At 45.5% G+C, this 22,493-nt stretch overlaps 1 protein-coding gene across 1 annotated transcript in view; it reads right to left on the minus strand.

The window, feature by feature from the left end:
• The window catches only part of HAPLN3 (hyaluronan and proteoglycan link protein 3), a 34,713-nt gene that overhangs the window by 11,047 nt on the left and 1,173 nt on the right, over window positions 1-22,493 (minus strand). Inside the window, exons 2-3 of the mRNA XM_060260215.1 lie at window positions 8,554-8,636; window positions 8,281-8,419 (exon numbers count right to left, since the gene is read on the minus strand). Coding sequence (XP_060116198.1) covers window positions 8,281-8,419; window positions 8,554-8,598 — 184 coding nt within the window. The 5' untranslated portion in view covers window positions 8,599-8,636. The remainder of the gene's footprint in view (window positions 1-8,280; window positions 8,420-8,553; window positions 8,637-22,493) is intronic.

Raw genomic sequence — 22,493 nt, forward strand, 5'->3', positions numbered from 1 at the left:
AAAAGATGGGGTTACTTTAGCTACCTTCCAGTCCTCAGGAATGGAGGCAGATTTTAGTGATAGATTGCATATTTTTGTCAGGAGATTCACAAGTTCACATTTGAGTTTCTTCAGAACTCTTGGATGTATATCATCTGGGCTTGGTGATCTGTCAGTTTTTAATTTGTCAGCCAGGCATAGGACCTCCTCTCTCATCACCTCAATTCAAGTTAAGTTCATTTTTTCTGACCCCCCCCCCCCCCCCAGGATTGTAATTTGAATAGTATCCAAGCTTCTCAAAGGGATTTGAACTTCCTTACCTTTCCTTTCAGTTTTTTCTTCACTAGCCACCTCATTTGAGAGAAATTACCCCTTCTAAGTTGAATTTGGTGGTGTTGGTGTTTTGGAGTACTCCCTATTTACATAAATGCCAAACTTAACAGCATTATGGTCACTGTTCCCAACTGGTAGTATCACATTTACATCACTCACCAGGTCTAGGATCTCCTCCCCCCTGGTAGGTTCTGTGACCATCTGCTCCATGGCACAGTCATTGAGTGTATCTAGAAATCCAGTTTCTTTCTCTTGACATGAACACATATTGACCCAATAAATGAGTAGGTGGTTAAAATCACCTATTATGACAGAGTTATTTTCTCTAGCTTTCTTTAATTCTTTTGCTGTTTTTAAATCATCCTCTAACCTTTAATCTGGTAAGCAACAACAAATTCCCAGAGTTAAGCTTTCTTTTGGGCACACTATTTCCACCCACAGCATTTCTGTAAACAAAACTATTTCTCTTACATTCTCAATCTTACAGGACTGTATATCCTCTCTGACATAACACAGCCACTCCACCTTCAACCCTTCCTTCCTTATCCTCTCAATATAATTTATATCCAGAAATCACTGCATCCCACTAATTATCCTCATCCTACTAAGTTTCTGAAATCCCTACAATGTCTATGTTCTCTTCTGACAAGAAGCATCCCAGATCCTCCATTTACCTCAGACACTTCTAGCATTTGTATATAAACATCTATAATTTCCCAGACATTTAGGCCTGCAACCATCCTCCTGTGGCCTCTAGATCTTGTCAGGAAGTCGATATTATTTGTCACCCTCTCAGTGGCCAGTCCTAATCCACTTCCCCCTCACACAGTAACAGCTACCCCTTCACCTCTTAGAGATGAGCCATCCCTAACCAGAGACATTTCATCTCCTGTCAGCTTTCTCCCAATATTTAGTTTAAAAACTGCTCTGCCGCCTTTTTTATTCAAAAGCACCTGCAGCCTAGTTCCTTCTCAGGACAAGTGGAGGCCGTCTCTTTTGTATAAGTCCTGCTTGTTCCAAAAAGCATCCCAATACTTAACAAACCGAAACCTTTCCTCCCTATACATTGCTTCATCCACACATTATGACTCCTAATTTGTGCTTGTCTAGCTGGCCCTGCGCATGGACTAGGTAGCACTTCTGAAAAGCCTATCTTGGAGATCCTGATCTTGTGTCTTCTGCCTAGCAACCTAAATTTTTCCTCCAGGACCACATGACTATATTTCCCCACATTATTGGTGCCAATATGTAACATAACCACTGGCTCCTCTCCAGCACTATATACCAGCCTATCAAGACCATGCATAACTTCCTCTACCTTCACACCATGGTCAGTACCCATCTATCTACATGCCTAAGGTTCAAATCATCAACCACCAAAAGTCCTTCTCCCTCCCTGCCCAGGGATGGTTCCTTGGTGCGAAAGGATACCTGTTTGCCAACTGTAGAAAGGGTCCCTTCTGAGGGGATATCTTCCATTTCTTCAGCATGGTGCCCTGTTCCCCTTGACCATCATGCTCCCTGAAAGCAGCAAGACTGCCATTCTTGGAGTGGGACACATCAGCAAGTCCCCAAGAGTGCTATTTGTGCCTCTGCTTCTCCAGGTGAGCCATCTTGGCTATGAGGGTGTGAACTCGTTCCCTGAGAACCAGGAGTTCCTTGCACCAAGCATCCACCCATGACTTCTGTCCAGCAGCCAGACAGTCATACATGTTACATTCAGTGTAATTTAGCAATACACTGGACAGCCCCCAACCCCTGCTGGCATTAGATCTTTGTAAGGTCTGATAACAGAAGGATATACCTGCCAATGGTTTTCTTATTTACAAATCTTAGAAAGGTTTAAAGTGGATAAAAGGCTTTATGAAAAATTACCAAATGTTGGTATACCTAAAGGTATTTTTAACTATTTGCTCTCCTTACTATTTTAACCCTTTTTTGATAGAAGTTTACATTAAAACCTAGATACAGATATATTAAAAGGTGCCACTTGCCCTCTTCTTGCATGTCTGCTAAACTTGCCTGTTTAATTCCCCTGTTCCAGACACTTTGTCACTGGAGCTGGGACACTGCATCACTGGAGCAGAACTTGATACTTTGAAGACAAGATACTCTTAACACAGTGGCTCCCATTCCACTGATGCATCCAGCTCAGTCTTGTTTAATCTCTGACTGGCAGCAGCTACCAGGGCAGACATGGGTAATTTTGACACCTACTACAGTACTGCAGTCCAAGCTCCGCTCACAACCTGAGTTCAATCTTGGCAGAAGCTGGGTTCAGTTAGCTGGCTCAAGGTTGACTCAGCCTTCGGTAAAATGAGTACCCAGCTTGCTGGGGGTAAAGTATAGCTGGCTGGGGAAGGCAATGGCAAACTACCCCGTAAAAAAAGTCTGCCAAGAAAACACTGTGATGTGACGTTACTCCGTGGGTTGGTAACAACTCAATGCTTGCACAGGGGACTACCTTTACCTTTTTACCTAAATCCTATTTGTAGACCATGAGGACACATATATTCCCCCCAAGGAGGCAAACTGCAGCTCCCTGAGAAAATTGGGGAGAGGTGTGAATATGAATATGCTGCCTTATACTGATTCAGGTTATTGGTCAGTCAAAGCCTTTATTGTCTACTCAGACTGGCAGCAGCATTCCAAAGTCTCCGTGGAGGTCTTTCACATCACCCACTGTGTGTGTTTAAAGTGCTGTCAAGTTACTATCATATTATGGTGACCTCAGAAAGTTTTTACGCACATGATTAAGCACAGACATCATTGACTTTCTGGTCCTTTATAACTGGAGATACTACAGATTGCACCTGGGAGCTTCTACATGCCAAGCAGATGCTGTGTCACTCACAGCCCTTCCCTAACAGGCTTAGATATCTTCCCCACCCCCCATTCCCAATATGGACCCTGCATGCCTGAGAACCAGTGTTTCCTCTAAGCTGAGTTAGTGTGAGCTAGCTCACAGATTTTTAGCCTCCAGCATGCACATTTTTGTCTTAGCTCAGGAAGGATGACCCCAGAGCGCAATAATTGATGCAGTAGATCACAACTTTAATACTAGTAGCTCACAAAGTAGAATTTTTGCTCACAAGACTGCTGCTTAGAGGGAACATTGCTGAGAACACATCTGGGGCAGCAGGAGCAGGGGTAAACAATGCAGAAAGAGAGCTGAACAATGTAGTGTATACCTAGGTCCTGTCCCAATGCTCAGGATATGCCGACACATGTAGTATCTGTAGTACCTAACTATCACCTATAGAGGGAGAGATAGCACCAGTAAGTGACTCAGAAGCCTGAAGCAATTCTTTTGGACTTCTGGGAAACATTGGATATTGATAAATCAAAAAAAGATATTATTCAAAAAAAGATAATTAGTTTAATATAGCTAAATCATTAATCGCATTAAAATGGAAGGAAGACAAAGCACCGACAATACAAATGTGGATAGCCAAAATATGGGAATATTTTATATTTACAAAAATGACATTTATGACATCTAACTGTTCTCTAGAAAAATATGGGAAAAAAAGTTGTAGAACCATGGTTTATAGTGATATCTGTTACAAAAAGAACATATACCAAATAACAGTTTGTATGAAAAACTGATTTATTTCTAAATACTTTTGCTCTAACTGTAAGATATACTTGTTTAATATGTGTTGAAAAATTAATAAAATTTAAATGGAAAAAAAAAGCGACTGGGAAGCCGGAGGAAAAATTTGTGCAGTGGATATTCAATGTAAATTTGAGGGTTTATTTGAAAATTTGGGATATTGGGGGAGTATATCATAACTCTTAATAGCAGCTATCAAGAATTATACTAAACTCCCATAATCTCCCTAATACTGCAACAACTCCTCCCCCACCCCAATTTTGCAGTTAGCATCCACTGCACAAGCTGTTCCACACTTGCTCCCTATTTGGTATTTTGATAAATACCAAAAACAGCACTCTTGAAGAAGTCATCTTTGGATCCAGTGCATCCAGCCAGTTATTGCCCAGTCCTGAATCTATCATTTCTGGGCAACGTAACTGAGAGAGCAGTGGCCAAACAGCTCCTAGGGGTCCATCATCCCTAGCCCCATTCCAGTCTAGCTTCTGCCCTGGCCATGGGATGGAGTCGGTGCTGGTCACCCTCACAGATAACATCTGCAGACAGCTGGACCAAGGCAGGTTGGCATTGCTGTTGCTGACCTGACAGCAGCATGCAACATGGTCGACTATGACTAGTTGGCCCACTGCCTTGCTCACAGAGGAGTCTGTAGAGTAGCCTCGCAGTGGCTTATGTCATTCCTCCAAGGCCATGGACAGAGAGTGGTGCTAGGAAAGAGGGTGTTGCCCCAACACCCCCTAGTGTGCAGGGTGCCCCAAGGGGCAGTCCTCTCTCCAACACTGTTTAACGTCTATATGCACCCTCTTGCCCAGCTGGTGCAGTGTTTTGGTCTGGGCTGCCACCAGTATACTGATGATACCCAGCTGTATCTGTTGATTGACAGCCAACTGGCTGCTGCCACATCTGTTTTGGCTGGGGGGTCGGAGGTTGTGGCTGGATGGTTGAAACAGAGCCAGTTCAGACTGAATCCATCAAAGATGGAGGTCCTGTGACTTGGGGGAGGTGACCCAAGGTTGGGGTGTCAACTCCCATTGCTCGACGGGGCGCCACTGACACCAGCACTGACCATCAAGAACTTGAGTGTGCTCCTGAGCTCCTCTTTATCTATGGAGACCCAGGCTGCAAATGTTGCCAGGCTGGCATTTTTCCACCTGTGCCAGGTCAGGCAAATAGCCCCCGTCCTTCCTCTCTAGCCCAGACCTCCCCACAATGTTCCATGAAATGGTCACCTTGAGATTGGATTACTGTAACTCATTCTATGTGGGGTTGCCCTTGAGGCTGATCTGGAAATTACTGTTTATTGAGATTGCAGCAGCACAGGTGCTTACAGCTGCACTGGCTCCAGGTTGAGTACCAGATCCACTTCAAGGTTTTGGTACTAACCTTTAAAGCCCTTAATGGTCTGGGGCTAAAGTACCTGCAGGGCTGCCACTTTCAGTCTGCCCCAGGAAAAGCCGCGCCAAGGTCGGCGCTTCCTACAGCAGCTTTCCTGCACACTCAGCAAGTTCAGCATTGGCCATCCCAGCGTAGAACACGCTGAGCACGCCGGAAAGCCGGTGTAGGCAATGCCAGCCTCTGCGCAGCTTTTCCCGGTGATTGGCGGGGGCGTCTTGAAAGAGCCCCAAGAGCCCGTTTTTTAAAAAAAAAAATATTCCAATTTTATTTGAAACATTAACAACACAAAAGATACAATTAGTAACACAAAGAATAATATAAAATATGAAACAAAATTGCAACCATTCTAAAACCCTAAGCAAAAATTTCCCCCCTTAATTTGATACTCCATTATTCCCCTGTTCATTGTACATCTATTATTTAAAAGTAATTTATCCTTTTTAAAAAAAACAAACATAAGCTGCTGAAACAAAATATTAGATGACAGAATTTCTCTCTCGAAGAAGAAGAAGAACTATCAGAAACCAGACTGACTGAATTTTTTTCTGATAAGGAACTAAATTTTGTAACCCTGAAGAGAGATCTAATTTACCAAACACAAAATGATTCCAAATAGCGTTATACCATTCCTCCAACCTGGACCCTTTTTTCTGTCTATTTATGTGCATTTTCTATCTTAGCGATTGCTAATAATATTGAAACCATGACTTATTTTGTTTATCTAACTTATTCGTTTGACTTACTTAAGAAGGATGGTCTCTGGGTTTCTACTGATTTGTATTCCAACTATTGCTATTTGAGAAAGCACCTCATTCCAAAAAATGTTAATTACTGGGCAACACCAGAAACAGTGTATGCTACTTGTCCATAGTCCTTTCAACATTTATTTTTTACCCCTTTATAAAATTGAGAAAGTCTCACAGGTAAAATACCATCTGTATAATATTTTAAAAGCATTAAATTTAATTGTAGATATTTTGGAGTTAAAACTTCCCAGTCCTCTACATATAATCTACCTTCACAATCCTTCATCCAAGCTTTCATAGCATTTGCTGGGTCTTCTTCTGCAGGTAACCAATAATTTATACAGTTTAGATAAAAGTCCTTTGTGTTGTTTATCCCAATGCTTTAAGAGTATTTCAAATGGAGTCAGTGACCTAATTATTCCTAGGGTCTCTAACAAATGTCTAATCTGATAATAATTCAAACAGGAAATTTTTTGTTCTATTTTCATCTCTAATTCCTCCTTCGAAATAACTTGACCATTTGAAACAAAATCTGTCAGTCTTATATATCCTTTCTGGTACCATTTTCTGAAAGGAGAAACCCCTTGTCTTGGGGGGAACCAAGGTTAATTGAGAGAACAAGTAAATCTAGTGGTCAGCAGCAACAAATCAAACCTATATTTATCCCAAATTCTTAATGAGGCTTTTAAATATTCATTCTGGGGGCTTCTATTCTTTGCTAAATTCCAGAATATTTCTGGAATAGTGCCCTGATTTCCATAATGTTCTTTAATATGTTGCCAATTCATATCTTCTTCAGGGTTAGATAATATATTAATAAGGAAAGATAAAAATGATGCCTCATAGGAAAATTAAGACCCCCCTTGTATACTGGGGCAAGAAAGAATTTTTGAATTGACTCTTGGGGGCTTATAAGAGCAGAAAAATTCTAGAAGTGAAGCCTGCCATTTATCTATGTATTTAAGTGAAATTGCGATGGGGAGAGCTCTGAACATAAATAAATATTTGGGCATAATATAACTTTTTATTATCATCAATCTGCCTGCCTGTGAAAAGCCCTTTTTATGTAAAAATTTCATATACCATTTAAAATCTATATACCGTTATCAAAGTTACAATGAATCAGCTTCTTCAACTCTAACCTTACCGGAATCTGTATACCCAAGTATCTCCACTGCGCCTCACTCCACCAAAATGGATTTTCAATAAGCAGATGTTCCTGGACTTTTTTTGTCCACTTTAATAGGTATGATGAAAGATTTATTAAGATTAACTTTTAAACCTGATAAAGTATAAAATTTATGGAATATTTTAATTAATGTTGGAATTTACGGTTTCGCCGGGTTGGTGAGTGGATGGGAGGGAGAGGGAGGTGCCACGTGGAGGGGGGCGGGGCTGCCAGAGCAGCAGGGAGATCAGGCTGCCAGAAAAGTGGCGGCGGAGAGAACAGGGGCCACCAGAGGGGCCCTCCACTCAAAAAAATTTTCCATGGGCCCCCCCAACTAGAATTTTTTGGCTACGAGCCTGGTCCCCAGCCTGGTGGAACTCTCTGCCTAGTGACATCCATGCCCTGCAGGACTTAGTTCAGTTCCACGGAGCATGAAAAACTGATGTTCCGCCAGACCTATGGTTGAGGACAGCAACCTCTCGGTCTTACTATGACCTTCATCATGTCTGGTTCATGACCTGCCCTTGAGAGGAAGAATAATTTACGTAGGCCATCACGAACTAGAAAATGCGCATTACACTGTATTGTTTTTACTTTTTTAAAATACTATTTATGTTGTATTTTAAAACCTTGTAGTCTAATTGATGCTGTACACTGTCCTAAACCCTCTATAACAAACAAAGAGCAACTGCATACAAATCAGAGGACATTATTGCATTTAAATTTATCAACAGTGTTTCCTCAACTTCTGCAGGCCAATAGCAACTCCCAGATAGCTCTGCAATGCTCACACCTATGGGACAATTTCTGGTCCCTCATGTCAGAGGTATACAGTCACTGAATCTGGAGGTTCTACTTCTGTGGACAAAACGGAATGCCAAACGTGCAGTTTCAACCAAATACGTTCTTGATTCAGAAAACACCAGACAGACTTTTGCAGAGACATAAAACATCTCCAGTTTTACAGTGACATGAACACCTTCACGTGGCACACCTTTTCCTTCCCCAAGTCTGAGTAGCATGCTTTGCTGGCTCACACTTACTTTCCTCATTTCCATTTCCTTTGTCATTCATGACGTGATTGTAGTAAAAGCCATTGTAGAAAGGGAGGTCGCAGAGGCTGTTGTCCGTTTGCAGCAGGATCACAGCCACCAAGAAAAGGAGCATCACTTGCAGGTGATTCTGGAGAGAGGAACCACAGAACAGCTGTCAGCCAAAGAGAAGGGAATGAGATCAGACTGGTTCGTACACAAGCCTTGGACCTTTCCAGATCCAGGGCTTGTTTTCAACCCCAGGTGGCAACAGGGGGTACTCACTAATCTGCAAGCATGAGGCAGGAAGTCCCATGACATCTCAGTCATATGACAGGAACTGATGGAGATGGTGTCCACACAACTGCCTGTAGTAAAAAAGGAATTGTTTGCATTGCTCAGTGGCCTCTTTGCTGTCCTGCTCCTTTGGAGGAGGGGCTGCAGCTCAGTAAAAAGAGCCTCTGTTTTGTATGCAGAAGGTTCCCAAGTTCATTCCCTAGCACAGGGGTGTCAAACTCATTTGTTAAGAGGGACGGATTTGACATAAATGAGATCTCCCATGGGATCCAGAGAACTGGGCAAGAAGCTCTGGCTCTTTCCTTCCTTCACCAGGGGACTGGGGGGGAGCCTCAGCCAATAGAAGGATGAGAGGCTTGGCTTAGTAGCTCTGCTGTGAAACTGAGAGAGCTTGGAAAAACAAGCTCTGCCTCCCCCCCTTCCTCCCCAGGGGAGGAGCCTCAGCCAATGAAGAAAATAGAGGCTTTGCTCTGTAGCTCCTGTGCAATTGAGCAAGCCTTGCAAAGCAAGCTGTTATGCAGAAGGAAGCAAGACATAGGTAGAAGGAAGCAAATGACAGCCAGTTGTTCGAGGGCCTGATAGGAGCCCTCCGGGGGCCTGATTTGGCTCCCAGACCACATGTTTGACACCCCTGTCCTAGCATCTCACATAAAAAGGACCAGGTACTAGGTGTTATTAAAACCCTTTGCCTGAGACTCCAGAGAGCTGCTGCCAGTCTGAGTAGACAGAAATGAATTTGATGGACCAAGGGTTTGATTCCGTATCAGGCAGCTTCATGTGCTGCTATCAGCGTGCGTACAAAAAAGCAACAAGAGTGTGGCTCCATGGCTCAGTGCACATGAGTGGCTTCCAAAAAGAGCCCCTAAAATGGCAAATCCAGATGGGCCCATGATCTAACAGGGCCTACCTGACAATCCCAATGTCAGACAATGGAACTTCAAATCAACCAGACTCCATTTGATACAAAGTTTAAGGCTTTATTTGAGAATTCATAGTTTCTGAGCATGGAAAGATTGGAACTGATACATTCTTGCCAATGAGGAGTTACTTTAAGGAATTACACATCAAAGGTTTCTAAACAAAACTACATTCCCAAGTATTCTTAGTATAAAGTGATACTTTTCACACAGTAACTTTCTCTTATCTCTTTGCGGTCCATGATCTCACAGGATTGGCTAAACTGCCATCCCCGGAGGCATTTTATCTTCAAAGGAGAATTGCCTTTGTTAGTTCCAGGGACAGGAATTCACACCAGTGTTAGTAAATACTATGCTCCTACTTTGATATGCAAGATCTCTTCCCATGGTTAGTAATATAGGTTAGAAAATGGAGTCAGTTAAGCTAAGCATTTCATCACATTCATTTAAGCTAAGCATTTCATTACAGTATTTTTCCAGTGTCTGACATACTGCCCCTCCTAAGCTCTTGCTCGGGGTTTGTCTGGGTGCAGTAGGTAAAATCTTTTGAGAAGGAGGGGGGCCCGAAGGTTTGATGACTTGACCCATTCATCACAGCTTGGAGGAAAATACTTCCAACGGACAAGGTAGTACAATATCCCCCTTTTTAATTTTGAGTCCAGCACCTCCTGCACCTCATGGTGACTCTGACCCTTCACTTGAATAGGTGTGGGCTCTTGAGGGCGAGGGTGCCATGACGTAATTCCAGGATCTTTGCTAAGAAGGCTGCAATGGAAAACAGGGTGAATTTTACTAAACATTTTAGGAAGTTCCAATTCTACAGTCACTTTATCACCCGTTTTATTTTGAATGGACCCAGAAATTTGTATGCCAGCTTTCGGCAAGTCTGTGGTAAAGGTAGGTTTTTGGTGGATAGGAACACACTCTCCCCCACTTTGAAGTCCCATTCCGGGGAGTGGTTTTTTGTTTTTTTTTTATCAAAATAGGTTTTATAGTCTTTCTTGGCCACTTCCAAATTCTCCGGTATGGCTGCCCAGCCTTTCTTAATATCCTCCCACTACTGTTGGCAGGAGGTAGGTGGCGTTGTTCCCTCAAGGCTGGGCAGCAATGGGAAGGTCTTCCCTTCATAACCATTCACTATCTGAAATGGCAACGCTTTGGTGGAACTGTGCAGGCTGTTGTTGTATCGATATTCTGCAAACGGGAGCAACTCCACCCAATTCGACTGCTGATAGTTTACATAGCATCTTAGATATTGTTCGAGAAGGCTGTTCACACGTTCTGTCTGTCCGCCCGTCTATGGATGATAGGCAGAACTCAGCCCATTCTATGCCTGCCACCTTGCAAAACTCCCACCAGAAGTTGGCAACGAACTGCAGCCCGCAGTCACTAATGACCTTGTCTGGAAATGAGTGTAGTCTAACAATGTGCTGAAAAAATAGATAAGCCAATTTCTTGGAGGTGGGAAGTTGTTTGCAAGGAATGAAATGCGCCTGTTTTGAAAAAATGTCCACCACCACCAAAATCACTGTTTTCCCTTGTGAAGCCGGAAGCTCCACTATAAAATCCATCAACACCACTGACCAGGGCCTCGTGGCCGTGGGAGTGGGTTGGAGAAGCCCCGTAGGTTCTCCCTCCTCCATTTTGCCATGATACAAATGGGACATGATCCTACAAATTTGGAAATGTCTTTCTTCATTTGCGGCCACCAGAACTGGCGATTTACTAGATGTAACGTTTTTACGTAGCCGAAGTGGCCAGCCAGCTTGCTGCAGTGACAGTGCTGCAGTACTTCCTGGCAGAGGGCTTTGGGCACGTACAATTTCCCCTCGTAGTACCAGAAACCTCCCTCTCCTTTAACAATCCCCTTCGGTCTCCCGTCCCCTTCCTTTTCAGTTTCCTCAATCAGTCTATTGCCCCCCCCAGGGTTCCGCTTCTCCCGTTTTCTTCCCAGATTGAGTGGTCACCCCCCCCCCCCAGCGACGGCTGAGGGGGGAATGCTAGAGTCTATGACTTCATCTCTCTGACTCTCATGTTGGGGCACTCAAGATAATGCATCGGCCAAGAAATTTTTTGAGCCGGGAATGTGCCGGAGGGTGAAATCGAATTTTGCAAAGAACCCCGCCCACCGAATCTGTTTGGCGGTCAGTTTCCATCGGCTAGTGAGCGCCTCTAAATTTTTATGGTCAGTCCAGATTTCAAATGGCACTCTCGCCCCTTCTAGCCAGGACCGCCAGGTTTTTAAGGCAAACGTTACTGCAAATGCTTCTTTGTCCCAGACTGACCAGTTGCGCTGCTCTTGTGAGAATTTTCGGGAGATATAAGCACATGGTTTCAACCTCCCCTCGTCGTCCCTCTGCATCAATATGGCTCCGACTACATCGGAGGCGTCACATTGGACCACAAAGGGCTTTAGCTCGTCCGGGTGGGCGAGCACCGGTTCACTAGTGAACAGTTTTTTTAGTACGTCAAAGGCCACCTGGCATTTGGGTGACCACGGCAGTCGGGCCTCAGGTTCCGGCCCCTTCCCCTTAGTCTTGAGTAAGTCTGTCAGGGGCAGCATCACTTGGGCGAACCCCTGAATGAACCCCCTGTAAAAATTTGCAAATCTGAGGAAGGACTGAAGCTGTCTACGTGTCCTCGGGGGTTCCCAGTCTAACACCGCTTGTATTTTGGCTGGGTCCATCGCCAACCCCTTCCTGGACACCCGGAATCCTAGGTAATCAAGTTCCGTCTGGTGGAATTCACATTTAGACAGCTTCGCATACAGTTTGTGCTGATACAGGGTGGAGAGTACTTTCCTGACTAGCTGTACATGGGAGGGTAGATCTTTGGAATAGATAATGATGTCATCCAGGTACACCACCACCCCCTTGTACAGATATTCCCTGAGCACTTCATTTATAAAGTTCATAAAGACACCAAGGACCCCTTGTAGACCAAATGGCATCACCAAATATTCGAACTTTTCCATGGGTGTGTTAAATGCCATTTTCCACTCATCCCTCTCCTTGATTCTCACTCTGAAGTAGGCATCTCTCAGATCTAGTTTTGTGAAAATGGACCCTTCTGATACTGTGCTTAGTAAGTCTTTGATCAACGGGATGGGGCAGGCGTTAGACATTGAAATCCCGTTTATCCAGTGAAAATCGGTGCAAAGCCGGAGGCTCCCGTTCTTCCTAAAGAGGACCGGGGCGGCATGCGAGGCTGTGGCTGGCCTAATGAACCCCCGTTTCAGGTTCTTGTCAATAAACTTCCTTAACTCTGCCTTTTCGGCCCACCCCATTGAGTACAATTTTGCTTTTGTCCCGGGATTAATTCGATCGCACAGTCAGTGTCACAGTGGGGCGGCAGCTCGTCCGCTTCCTCCTCGCTAAACACCCTGCGCAAGTCCCGATACTCCTTTGGGATCGATCGGACTTCTTCCACCGACACGCACATTTTTTCATTCTTAGGGGGTGGGGTCGGCCCGCATTTCTCCCGCCAATGGTGGTGGGTGCACCTTCAGTCAGTGAAGTCTACTGTCTGCTCCCCCCACTGTATGTCCAGCTGGTGTCAAGCGAGCCAGCCCACCCCCAGCACCACATCAAAAGAGGAAGAGGGGGCGATGACTAAGACTTCCACCTCCCAGTGCTCCTCTATTCCCACGGGTAACCCCTGGGTCTCTTCTGTGCATGGCTCTCCCCTCATGGCTATCCTGTCCATTTGCTCGAATTGGATCGGGTGGGGCAGGGGAGTTCTAGACAACCCCAGTGCATCTACCAGTCGGGGTTATGATTTCGTGGGTGCACCCCGAATCGATCAAGGCCCGGGCGTGCATAAACCGCTTGAGTTTTGGGTTCAACAGAGTCAAAGGTACAAAGAGTAGGGCCCCGGTTATTTTCACCCGTAATGGTGCCGTTAGATCCACGACCTGCCGTCTGGCACCTTTCAGTGCAGGTCGCTCCCGTTCCCCGCTGGCTCTGGCTCCCACGACTCCACGCCTGGGTCGTTGATAATTATAGTATCCTCGTCAAGTGCAAGCGAAGCGGCGGCACTGCCCCGACTGGGCTCTTTGGGCTTCCCTGGTGTTTTCTTCAGTCCCGCTGCTGTCGGCTTTGGGTTAAGGGGGGGGGGGCTCGAGGCTTCTCCGGACAGTTAGCTGGCAGATGTCCTGGATCACCACACCGGAAACACTTTCGGCTCTGCACTGGCTTGGGGGTCCCCCCTGGAGCTGGCGCCTTCCTTGGTTCAGCTTTGGTCCCTTGCCGAGCCTCTCGTCCCCCCTTCACCCCTTGCTGCTGCTGTCATTGTAGGGCGATGTTCCTCATGTTGGTCTCAGCCTCTCCCGCTAGCTGCATCCACCCCACCAGTGTGGTAGGACGGGCTTGGTGGAAGGCCCGATCCAGCAGGCTTGCATTGAGGCCCTGCTGGTAGGCTTCGATCTTCATCCTCTCGTTCCAGCCTCGAACCTTGGCACAGTAGGCTCTGAATTCCGCCGTGTACTCCCTCACTGACCTCGATCCCTGCTGCAAGTCGCATAGTGTGGTGAGAGCTCTCATTTCTTGGAGGGGGTCTCCGTACTGCTGAAGCATCGCTTGTAGGAAACCCTCTACGCTGGTCAGCTCGGGGCCCCGGCTCTCATATAGGCTCACGTACCACCGTTGGGCTGCTCCTTTCAGCTTCGACCCAAGGTAATCCACTCGGCTGGGTTCGTCAGGGAATGTGTTCCCCCAATAATGCATATAGCTGTTGCCCTGGATGGTGAAGTATTCCACTTCTTCAGGGTCGCCATCGAATGTTATGTCCAGGCCCCAGCCTCTGCCCCCATCCCAGGGCTCGGGAACTGGCGGTCTTGGGGCAAAGGGCCCAACCGGCCACGCAAGTGGTGCTGCTGGGACCGGTGGCACCAACGGCCCTGCTGGTACTGGAGGCACCAGCGGTCCCATTGGTGCCGGTAGAACTGGCGGTTCCACTGGCTCCCCCAGTGGGGGTGCCGGCGGGTCGGGTTGTGGCACCGGTGGGTCGGGTTGAGGCACTGGCAGGTCGGGCTGAGGTGCTGGTGGGGTGGGCATGGGTTGCGGCAGCGTTCGCATCTGGTCCAGTTGCCGTTGCACCTCTCTGGCGATGTGCACCGTGTTGACCTGGATCTTGTTCCGGAGCTCCCTCACCCAACCTCGCATCTCGTTCCTCAGTTGTTCGAGGCCTCCTTCCCCTCTCGGGACTCTGCCCTCCTCTCGATCGTGGTCGTCTCCTCGGCCCTGTTCTTCCTCGGCCTCCTCCCTTCTCGAGGTGCCATTCCCCCCGGGTCCGTTCTAATGAGTATGTTCTCGTAACGGCTCACCGCCTCATCCATTAAGGTGGTTGAGGTGCGCGGCTTCCACTTTTGCGGGATAATGAAAAGTGTCTGGAAGTGCAGCGGGGACCCTCCTGTCCGTCGAATGATGGTGACACCGGGTGGGGTCTTCGGCTCCTCCACAGGTTCGGTAGGTTCTCCATTATCCGGAAATTTTGCAGCCATCCAGCTTAAAAGTTGTTGGTTCGGATAAACCCGTTCTTGGATCAGTTCCAAAATGTCAGACAATGGAACTTCAAATCAACCAGACTCCATTCGATACAAAGTTTAAGGCTTTATTTGAGAGTTCATAGTTTGAGTGTGGAAAGATTGGAACTGATACATTCTTGCTAGTGAGGAGTTACTTTAAGGAATCGCACATCAAAGGTTTCTAAACAAAACTACATTCCCAAGCATTCTTAGTATAAAGTGATACTTTTCACACAGTAACTTTCTCTTATCTCTTTGCGGTCCTTGATCTCACAGGGATGGCTAAACTGCCATCCCCGGAGGCATTTTATCTTCAAAGGAGAATTGCCTTTGTTAGTTCCCGGGACAGGAATTCACACCAGTGTTAGTAAATACTATGCTCCTACTTTGATATGCAAGGTCTCTTCCCATGCTTAGTAATATAGGTTAGAAAATGGAGTCAGTTAAGCTAAGCATTTCATCACATTCATTTAAGCTAAGCATTTCATTACAGTATTTTTCCAGTGTCTGACACCCAACCCATGAGTTGAAGACCCAGGGATTGAACAACATACCCTCTGTGACAGGAGCTCTCTTCCACCCTTGTAAGAGCTTGCCTGTTTATTAAGGTATCCTGACAAGGCCCTGTTTCAGATTCAATATGTACCATGAAATGGCATCAGAACAGGACCTAAGAACATAAGAAAACCCTTCTTTAGTAAGATCAGAAGTCCACCTAGTCCAGCATGCTGTCCTATACAGCAGCTAACCAGGTCCTCTGGAAGCCCAGCAACAGAGGCTAAGCCCCCCAGCCCTGGAACTGGCACACTGAAATTCACTGCCTCTGAACATGGAGGTTCCCTTTAGTTACCATGGCTAGTAACCAAGAAAAGACCTATCCCCCATGAATCTGTCTAATACCCATCTTCCCATTTCTCTTTAGCCATTCCTTTATTCCTTGGTCATCCATAAGGCCCAGCTGCTTCTCTGGCTGGTCTCCTGCTCCTTCTTCACTGTAGCCCCTAAAGAGTGGGAAGCGAGACAGCTGCAGAAGCAGCAACACAGCTCACAAAGTCCAACATTCATGAGTTAAGAACTCCAAAAGCAGTGGCAAAACTAAATGGGGGGGGGGCGGGTTAGTCAAGTACAGCCCACCTGTGAGATGTTCTGAGGTGCCACAGGAGGGCTACCATAATCCTGTAAATCTGAAAAGTTCCAAATAAATGATCCTTCTGACCCCCACCTCACAAGACTGTTGGGTGGCTAAAATGAGGAAGAACCATGTATGCCATCTTGAGCTCTCTGGAGGATGGAATGGGTTTTTAAAGAATACACTAGAAAGATAAGCTTTAGCAGCTGGATTGTGGCCCTTTGCAATTACACAATTATCTGGATCCAATTTCAAGGAGCATGTTTGCTTCCTTTTCTAATGCAGGGGTCCATCTTGTTAAAAAACAAAAACAAATACAGCAATTCAAAATTTGAATGAATTGCCAAAGTGCCCGCAAATTTCCCTCTGGCCAACAGAGGGAGTGTGGTCTCCATGGAGTTTTGCTGATTAGCTGAGGAATTTGACTTCTTGGCCTTCTGGTTAGACAAAGTTTACAACCCCCTCTGGTAAGTGTCACTGCCCAGGGTGGGTATGTGTGTAAAAGGGGAGGGGGCACGCAGAGAGAGCAACAGACTTTTTTCACGTCTTCAAAAAGTCATCCGGTCCTTGCTTCGCCATGCATTCCAGGAACTCACAAGCTCTGCTTCCTGCTACTGCATCCATCTCCAATACAAAACTGAGGACTAAAAATACATGGTGTGTAGGGGGGTGGGGTGGGGAACGACCCTCCACTAAGCACAGAGTCAATGAAGTTACAGGATACAACAAGGTGTCTCCCAAACACCCAAGAGCAGAAGCACACTCCTTTTTAAATTAAAATTGGATCCATGCTTACAACTGAAAACATTTCATTTCAAAGCGGGAAAAGATCCATGATCCCCAGAAGAGCTGACACTGCCTAAATCAGTGCTCAGGATAGGCCTCTTAATCCCAGAGCAGAAACTCACATAGGAGCACAACAGACAGCCTGGGGAGGTGTCCATCTGCATAGGAATGGAAAGAATGCTTCACCCAGGCCCAAGCAAGAAAGAAGGGCAGAATCATTCACGTCTGGGGAGGAAGCAAAAACTGCACAGTGAACGATACAACGATGCAGCAAACTGTCTCCATAGGGGGGCATTTTGGTGTCACGGGAACTTGTCTTTGTTTCTTGCTGCACACTTTTATCATGGCATGCGAGGATGCCCCAGGACTCAGTGTGCAAATTACTAGCACAAAATGGACACAGTTTAAATACCCACACAAATGCTGACCTGAACAAATCCTGCTTCTCATGAATCTCAGAGCAACTGTAACTCCGCCCAGCATCTTAAGGTAACAAGTCAGTTATTTCTTAACCAACCCACTAAAGCAGGGATGGCCAATGGTATCTCTCCAGATGTTTTTTGCCTACAACTCCCATCAGCCCCAACCATTGGCCATGCTGGCTGGGACTGATGGGAGCTGTAGGCAAAAAAAATCTGGAGATCTACCGTTGGCCACCCCTGCAGTAAAGCATCCATTAATTCTATGAATAAATGTGATCTTCTTAGAGATATATATTATCATCACAATGACCCTGCAGAATATCACACAAGGGATAAGAAAATGAGCAGTGATTCCAGCGGCTCCCAGTTCAAGTTTTGCCTCTCCCATAAACTAATTAAGTGGTCTTAGGGCAAGCCACAGCCTTCCGCTCCAAGCTGCACTACTTAGATGATAATACTATTGGCCTACTTTGTAGGGCTGTTATTTCAACCATAACCTGGAAATGACTACAGAAGGAGGAGGAGGATATTGGATTTATACCCCACCCTTCACTTGGAGTCTCAGAATGGCTTACAATCTCCTTCCCTTCCTCTCCCCACAACAGATACCCTGTGAGGTAGGTGGGGCTGAGAGAGCTCTTTCAAGAACTGCTCTTGAAAGAACAGCTCTACAAGAACTGTGGCTGATCCAAGGTTAACCAGTTGGCTTCATGTAAAGGAGGGGGGGGACTCAAGCCTGGTTCTCCCAGATTAGAGTCTGTACACTTAACCACTACACCACTCCCAAGTTAGAGTCCACGAACTAAATCACTACACCAAACTGTTATTAAACAGGTTAAGACATCACCACACCCAACTAATCAACAAGCTTCATATCCAAAGAAGAATCTGAACAAAGCTCTTTCTAACCCAAATCCAACACACTCAATCCACTCAGTTTAAGGTCTGCAAAAAATTTGATAAAATCAGAGCATATATTTCTAATTTCTCTTCCATTAACAGATCAACTGCATGCCTTTCTGCTCCGACCTCCTTATTCTCCCAGGGAACACAATTATGTGGCTGTTATCCTTTCAAATTCTGGAAGAGTCTAAAGGCCTTCACTTCTGGCAAGAACTCAGAACTCAGGTGACAGCAGTGGCCCCAGGGACTCAGAAATTATCTACTTTCTGTTCCCTTTGGCAGGATCCAGTAGAAAAGTTCTTGAGCACAATATGGGGCCCCACTGAAATGAACCGAAGCCATGCAAAAATTCTTGTGCTGTTTCCCTTTCTGTTCCGTGGGGTCTATGCACAAGAACTTCCCAGTGCATTCTGTGCTTCATTTGGGAGCATTTAAATTGGTCCTACTTTATCCTCCGTGCCCCAAGTTTCCTTTGAATTTCTGAAGTGCCAGGATATGCTGGAGACACGAATAAATGAAGCTACAGAAACGAAAAGCCACACCCTCCACAGGAACTTCCATTGATATAGGGCAGCTAGTGGAAACACCATGTTCAGAAGCAGTATACCTCAGATGCTGGGGATAAGCCCAGTAAGGTGGCCAACATCATCACCTGCTTGTAAGTGTCAGGAGGCATTTAGTCACAGGTTGCACAAACGCTGTATTAGACAGACTCCCTTCCCCAGCAGGAGAATTCGTATGCCATAGCTAAGTAACTTCTGACCCTTAACCAGAGCCACCAACAGAGGCCGACTGGGGGAACAAAATTCAGGGGCCCCAAGCAACATTCCCTCTAAGCTGCAGAGTCATGTGAACAAAAATTCTACTTTGTGAGCTTCCGGCATTAAAGTTGTGAGCTACTGTATAAATTAGTGTGCTTTGGGGTCATCCTTCCAGAGTTAAGACAAAGCTGGAGACTAAAAACCTGTGAGCTAGCTCATGCTAACTCATCTTAGAGGGAACCCTGGCCCCGAGTCAGCTCGAGGACCCCTTGAAGCTAGCCTCACACAGCATCCACCCAACTATCTTCCAATTTAGTTTAACGCAGTTCTAGCTGCTGCCACCAGGAGCTCAGTAAAAAGGCACTCAGCTAAACTTCCCTTTCTCCAAGTCTGAAGCAACCTTGCCTTACAGATCATGCTAAACCCATCAACTAATTCAGCAATGGAGCAAGACAAGCTGATGGCTGCTACACTGTTGGCCTGCAGCCTGCTAACCAAGGTCATTTTCTCCAACAGTCTAGTGTTCCTCTCTTTTCCAGTCAAGATCTTACAAAGCAGTAGTTAGGGTGCTGCAGCAAGATAAAACACGTTTTCTTTTCCTCATGTTATCTCCCTCTTTCCCACACTTTTCTCATTTTTCAATCTCCCTCCACCCAATTTTTCTGCCCCCCCCTTCCCAGATTTTCACTTTTTGATTTCAAAATCTTTTCATCACTATCCTACTTGGCGACAAAATGTACTTAAGAATAGTATAGTTAATTTGTTAATACTATGAACAGAGGGGGGGAGAGAGAGTTAATATTTCCCCTGTAAAAGGATGCTTCACCCCTCCTCCACCCTTTACATGCATGGTAATGGAACATTAATATGTTTTAGCAGTCAAACGTGTGGAAAAGAAGTTACAGCTCCCAGTTCAGGCGCTGCCTTGTTAATCATAATTGTACTGCTGAAAGTTTCAATAGCACTTTGTGAAGGCTACTTTGCTATCTGACAAATGATGTAATTTTTTAGATAGCATTAAAATCATATTTATAACAAACACCATTCCCAGTCTTCATCCCCAATGGGGGCCCAAAGCTGCCTTGTTCTCCTGTCCTCCATTTTATCCTCACAACAGGTAGGTCTGGCTAAGAGTGCATCACCCAACAACCTTTCATGGTGGGTTGGGGATAAGCACACACGACAGGTTGCTTAAAAGTTCTCTTATTACATGCTGTTTGTTATGAAGATAACCTAACTCAGGGTGTTTCGGTCTCCTTCATTTTTCCCACTGTAACTTCCATCATCATTCTGCAGTCAGGTCATGTTCTGAGTTATGCCTGCCCCTTACCTTCAGTTGCAAACAGTACTGTGTGGTGGTGGCTTGTCTCACCTGGGCCAGGATTTTCCCATGCCTTTCAATTTTGGCCATGGAACTTCCACAATCATCCTGAAGCCAGTGGCCAATTTTGAGGCTCTTAGCTTTATTCTCTGATAAGTAATGCCTACCATGGAGTTTAGTAGTTAAAGTGTTGGACTAGGATCTGGGAAACTCAGGTTCAAATCCTCATTCTGCCATGGAAGCTTGTTGAGTGACCTCAGGCCAGACTCTCAGCCTAACCTACCTTGCAGGATTGTTGTGAGGATAAAATGGCTGAGAGGAGAATGATGTGGTCCCCACTGGGGAGAAAGGTCAAATATAAATAAACGAATACACTAATGTGGACAGAAGGGTCAATTATTTCATTGTTATAGATTTAAGCCAAGTAACTTGTTCATCTGGTTTGGATCAGGGTCATGGGGAGAACAGACGGAATTTGTGTCTAGAGACCATGTTGGCTCTCAGAAGTCCTGTTCTTAACTCTCCCCCACAATTCCCTGTTCCCAACCTCTTGCCCCTCCTGTTCCTTTCTTCCCTCCACTAGAAAACTCTTATTGTTGGGAGTGACTTTGGGCTAGTCACTCTCTGAGCTTAACCTACCTCGCAGAGCTGTTGTGAGGATAAATCAGAGTAGGCGAGACCCAAGTATGCCACCCTGAGCTTCTTGGAGATAAAAATCTGACATACGGGAAAAATATGAACCTGCTTGGAACCTCCCATGTCTGCACCCACCAAGTTGACTGTAGTTCCCCAGACCAAAGGTTTGTGCTGTTCTGCCCCCCTATAAACCTGGCTGTGAGCCCCTCCACAATTTCATCCCCCTGTCTGAAATGCACAACAAGACTCAGCCCAAGAAACCACAAGAAGACCGATAGCTGCTGATACCGGTATCTACTTCCCTTTCTAGTAACCCTCTGTCCCCAAACCTTCTTTGAAAGAGCATGTGCAGTAGTCACTGGTTCTTTTAAACCACCAAAACATGAATGAAATTACTGTTTTTTTCTGTAATAACAACACTGCAATGGACGAAGATTGTACCTTACATATTAAGATTCCCTTTGGATTCTGCTTCCACAAGAGGGAGGGGCAGAGGTGAGGAGTCTGTACTCCAATGTGTTTTATGTTGTCACTTAGAAAAGAATTCTTTTAAAAATCATCTTAACAGGACTGTCCTAGAACCTTGGAGCTTCAGTGGAGTATTTGCCTTCCACCATATGGGATGCAGCCCAGCCCCAAATACATGCTTATAAGTCCCCGTGATTTCTGCGTACAAGTGTTGAGATCTCATCCTCACATCTCTGAATCAACAGAAAGTGTCCAGTTTGGGCGGGTCTAACCTGCTGTTTCTTGTTTGTAGGATGCTCAGAAATCCACAATCAGTTTCCCAGGGGTTTTCCCAAGAGGCCATTTCTACAATTAAAATCCACCCACCCCAAACTGCTTTCCTGCCACATTTCGAGAGCTCATCAGGGCTTCCAAATTTAAGACACGGTTGTTGCCGGTGGGGGAGAGGGGGTGGTATTGTACTTACAGTCAGATGTGCTTTAGAAAAGGTAACATACTGTACGCATACTGAATTTATTGGATTGAATAATGGAAGGGGGAAACTGATCTAGAGGGACAGGGTTATGATACAGAAAAACAGGAAAATAAAATTCTCATGGAACTAGGGGGGAAAGGAAAGCTAAACACCTTCCATGTCTATTTTAATGCTGCACTTCTGCTTTTCAATACAGGAGAAGTTTTGGAAGAGATACAAGAACTGATTTAAAACCTCCTATGTAAACAGGACAAAAAGATTCTCAGATATTCATGGGAAAGCACTAGGTGAAGAAGACATTCCCCCCCCCCTTGCAAAAAAATTACCGCTTGAAACAATCAATGACTGCTAGAAGCAGTTTTAGGATTAGGCTAAAATGTCAGGCTATTGACCCTAGAACTCCTCTGCCGGGAACAAGAACTGCAGCAGTGATTGCATTTAGGAATGTCCATTTAGCAGTGATTTATTTAGGAATTGCATTTAGCAGTGATTTATTTAGGAATGTCCAACAGAGTACTCTGGGGCTAATAGTACCAAATTTATGCAAAGTTATCTGCCTAAGACCACTGATTTCAAATGGCTTTGG

The sequence above is a fragment of the Heteronotia binoei genome, chromosome 19 (genome assembly GCF_032191835.1).
Source record: "Heteronotia binoei isolate CCM8104 ecotype False Entrance Well chromosome 19, APGP_CSIRO_Hbin_v1, whole genome shotgun sequence".
Lineage (NCBI taxonomy): Eukaryota > Metazoa > Chordata > Lepidosauria > Squamata > Gekkonidae > Heteronotia > Heteronotia binoei.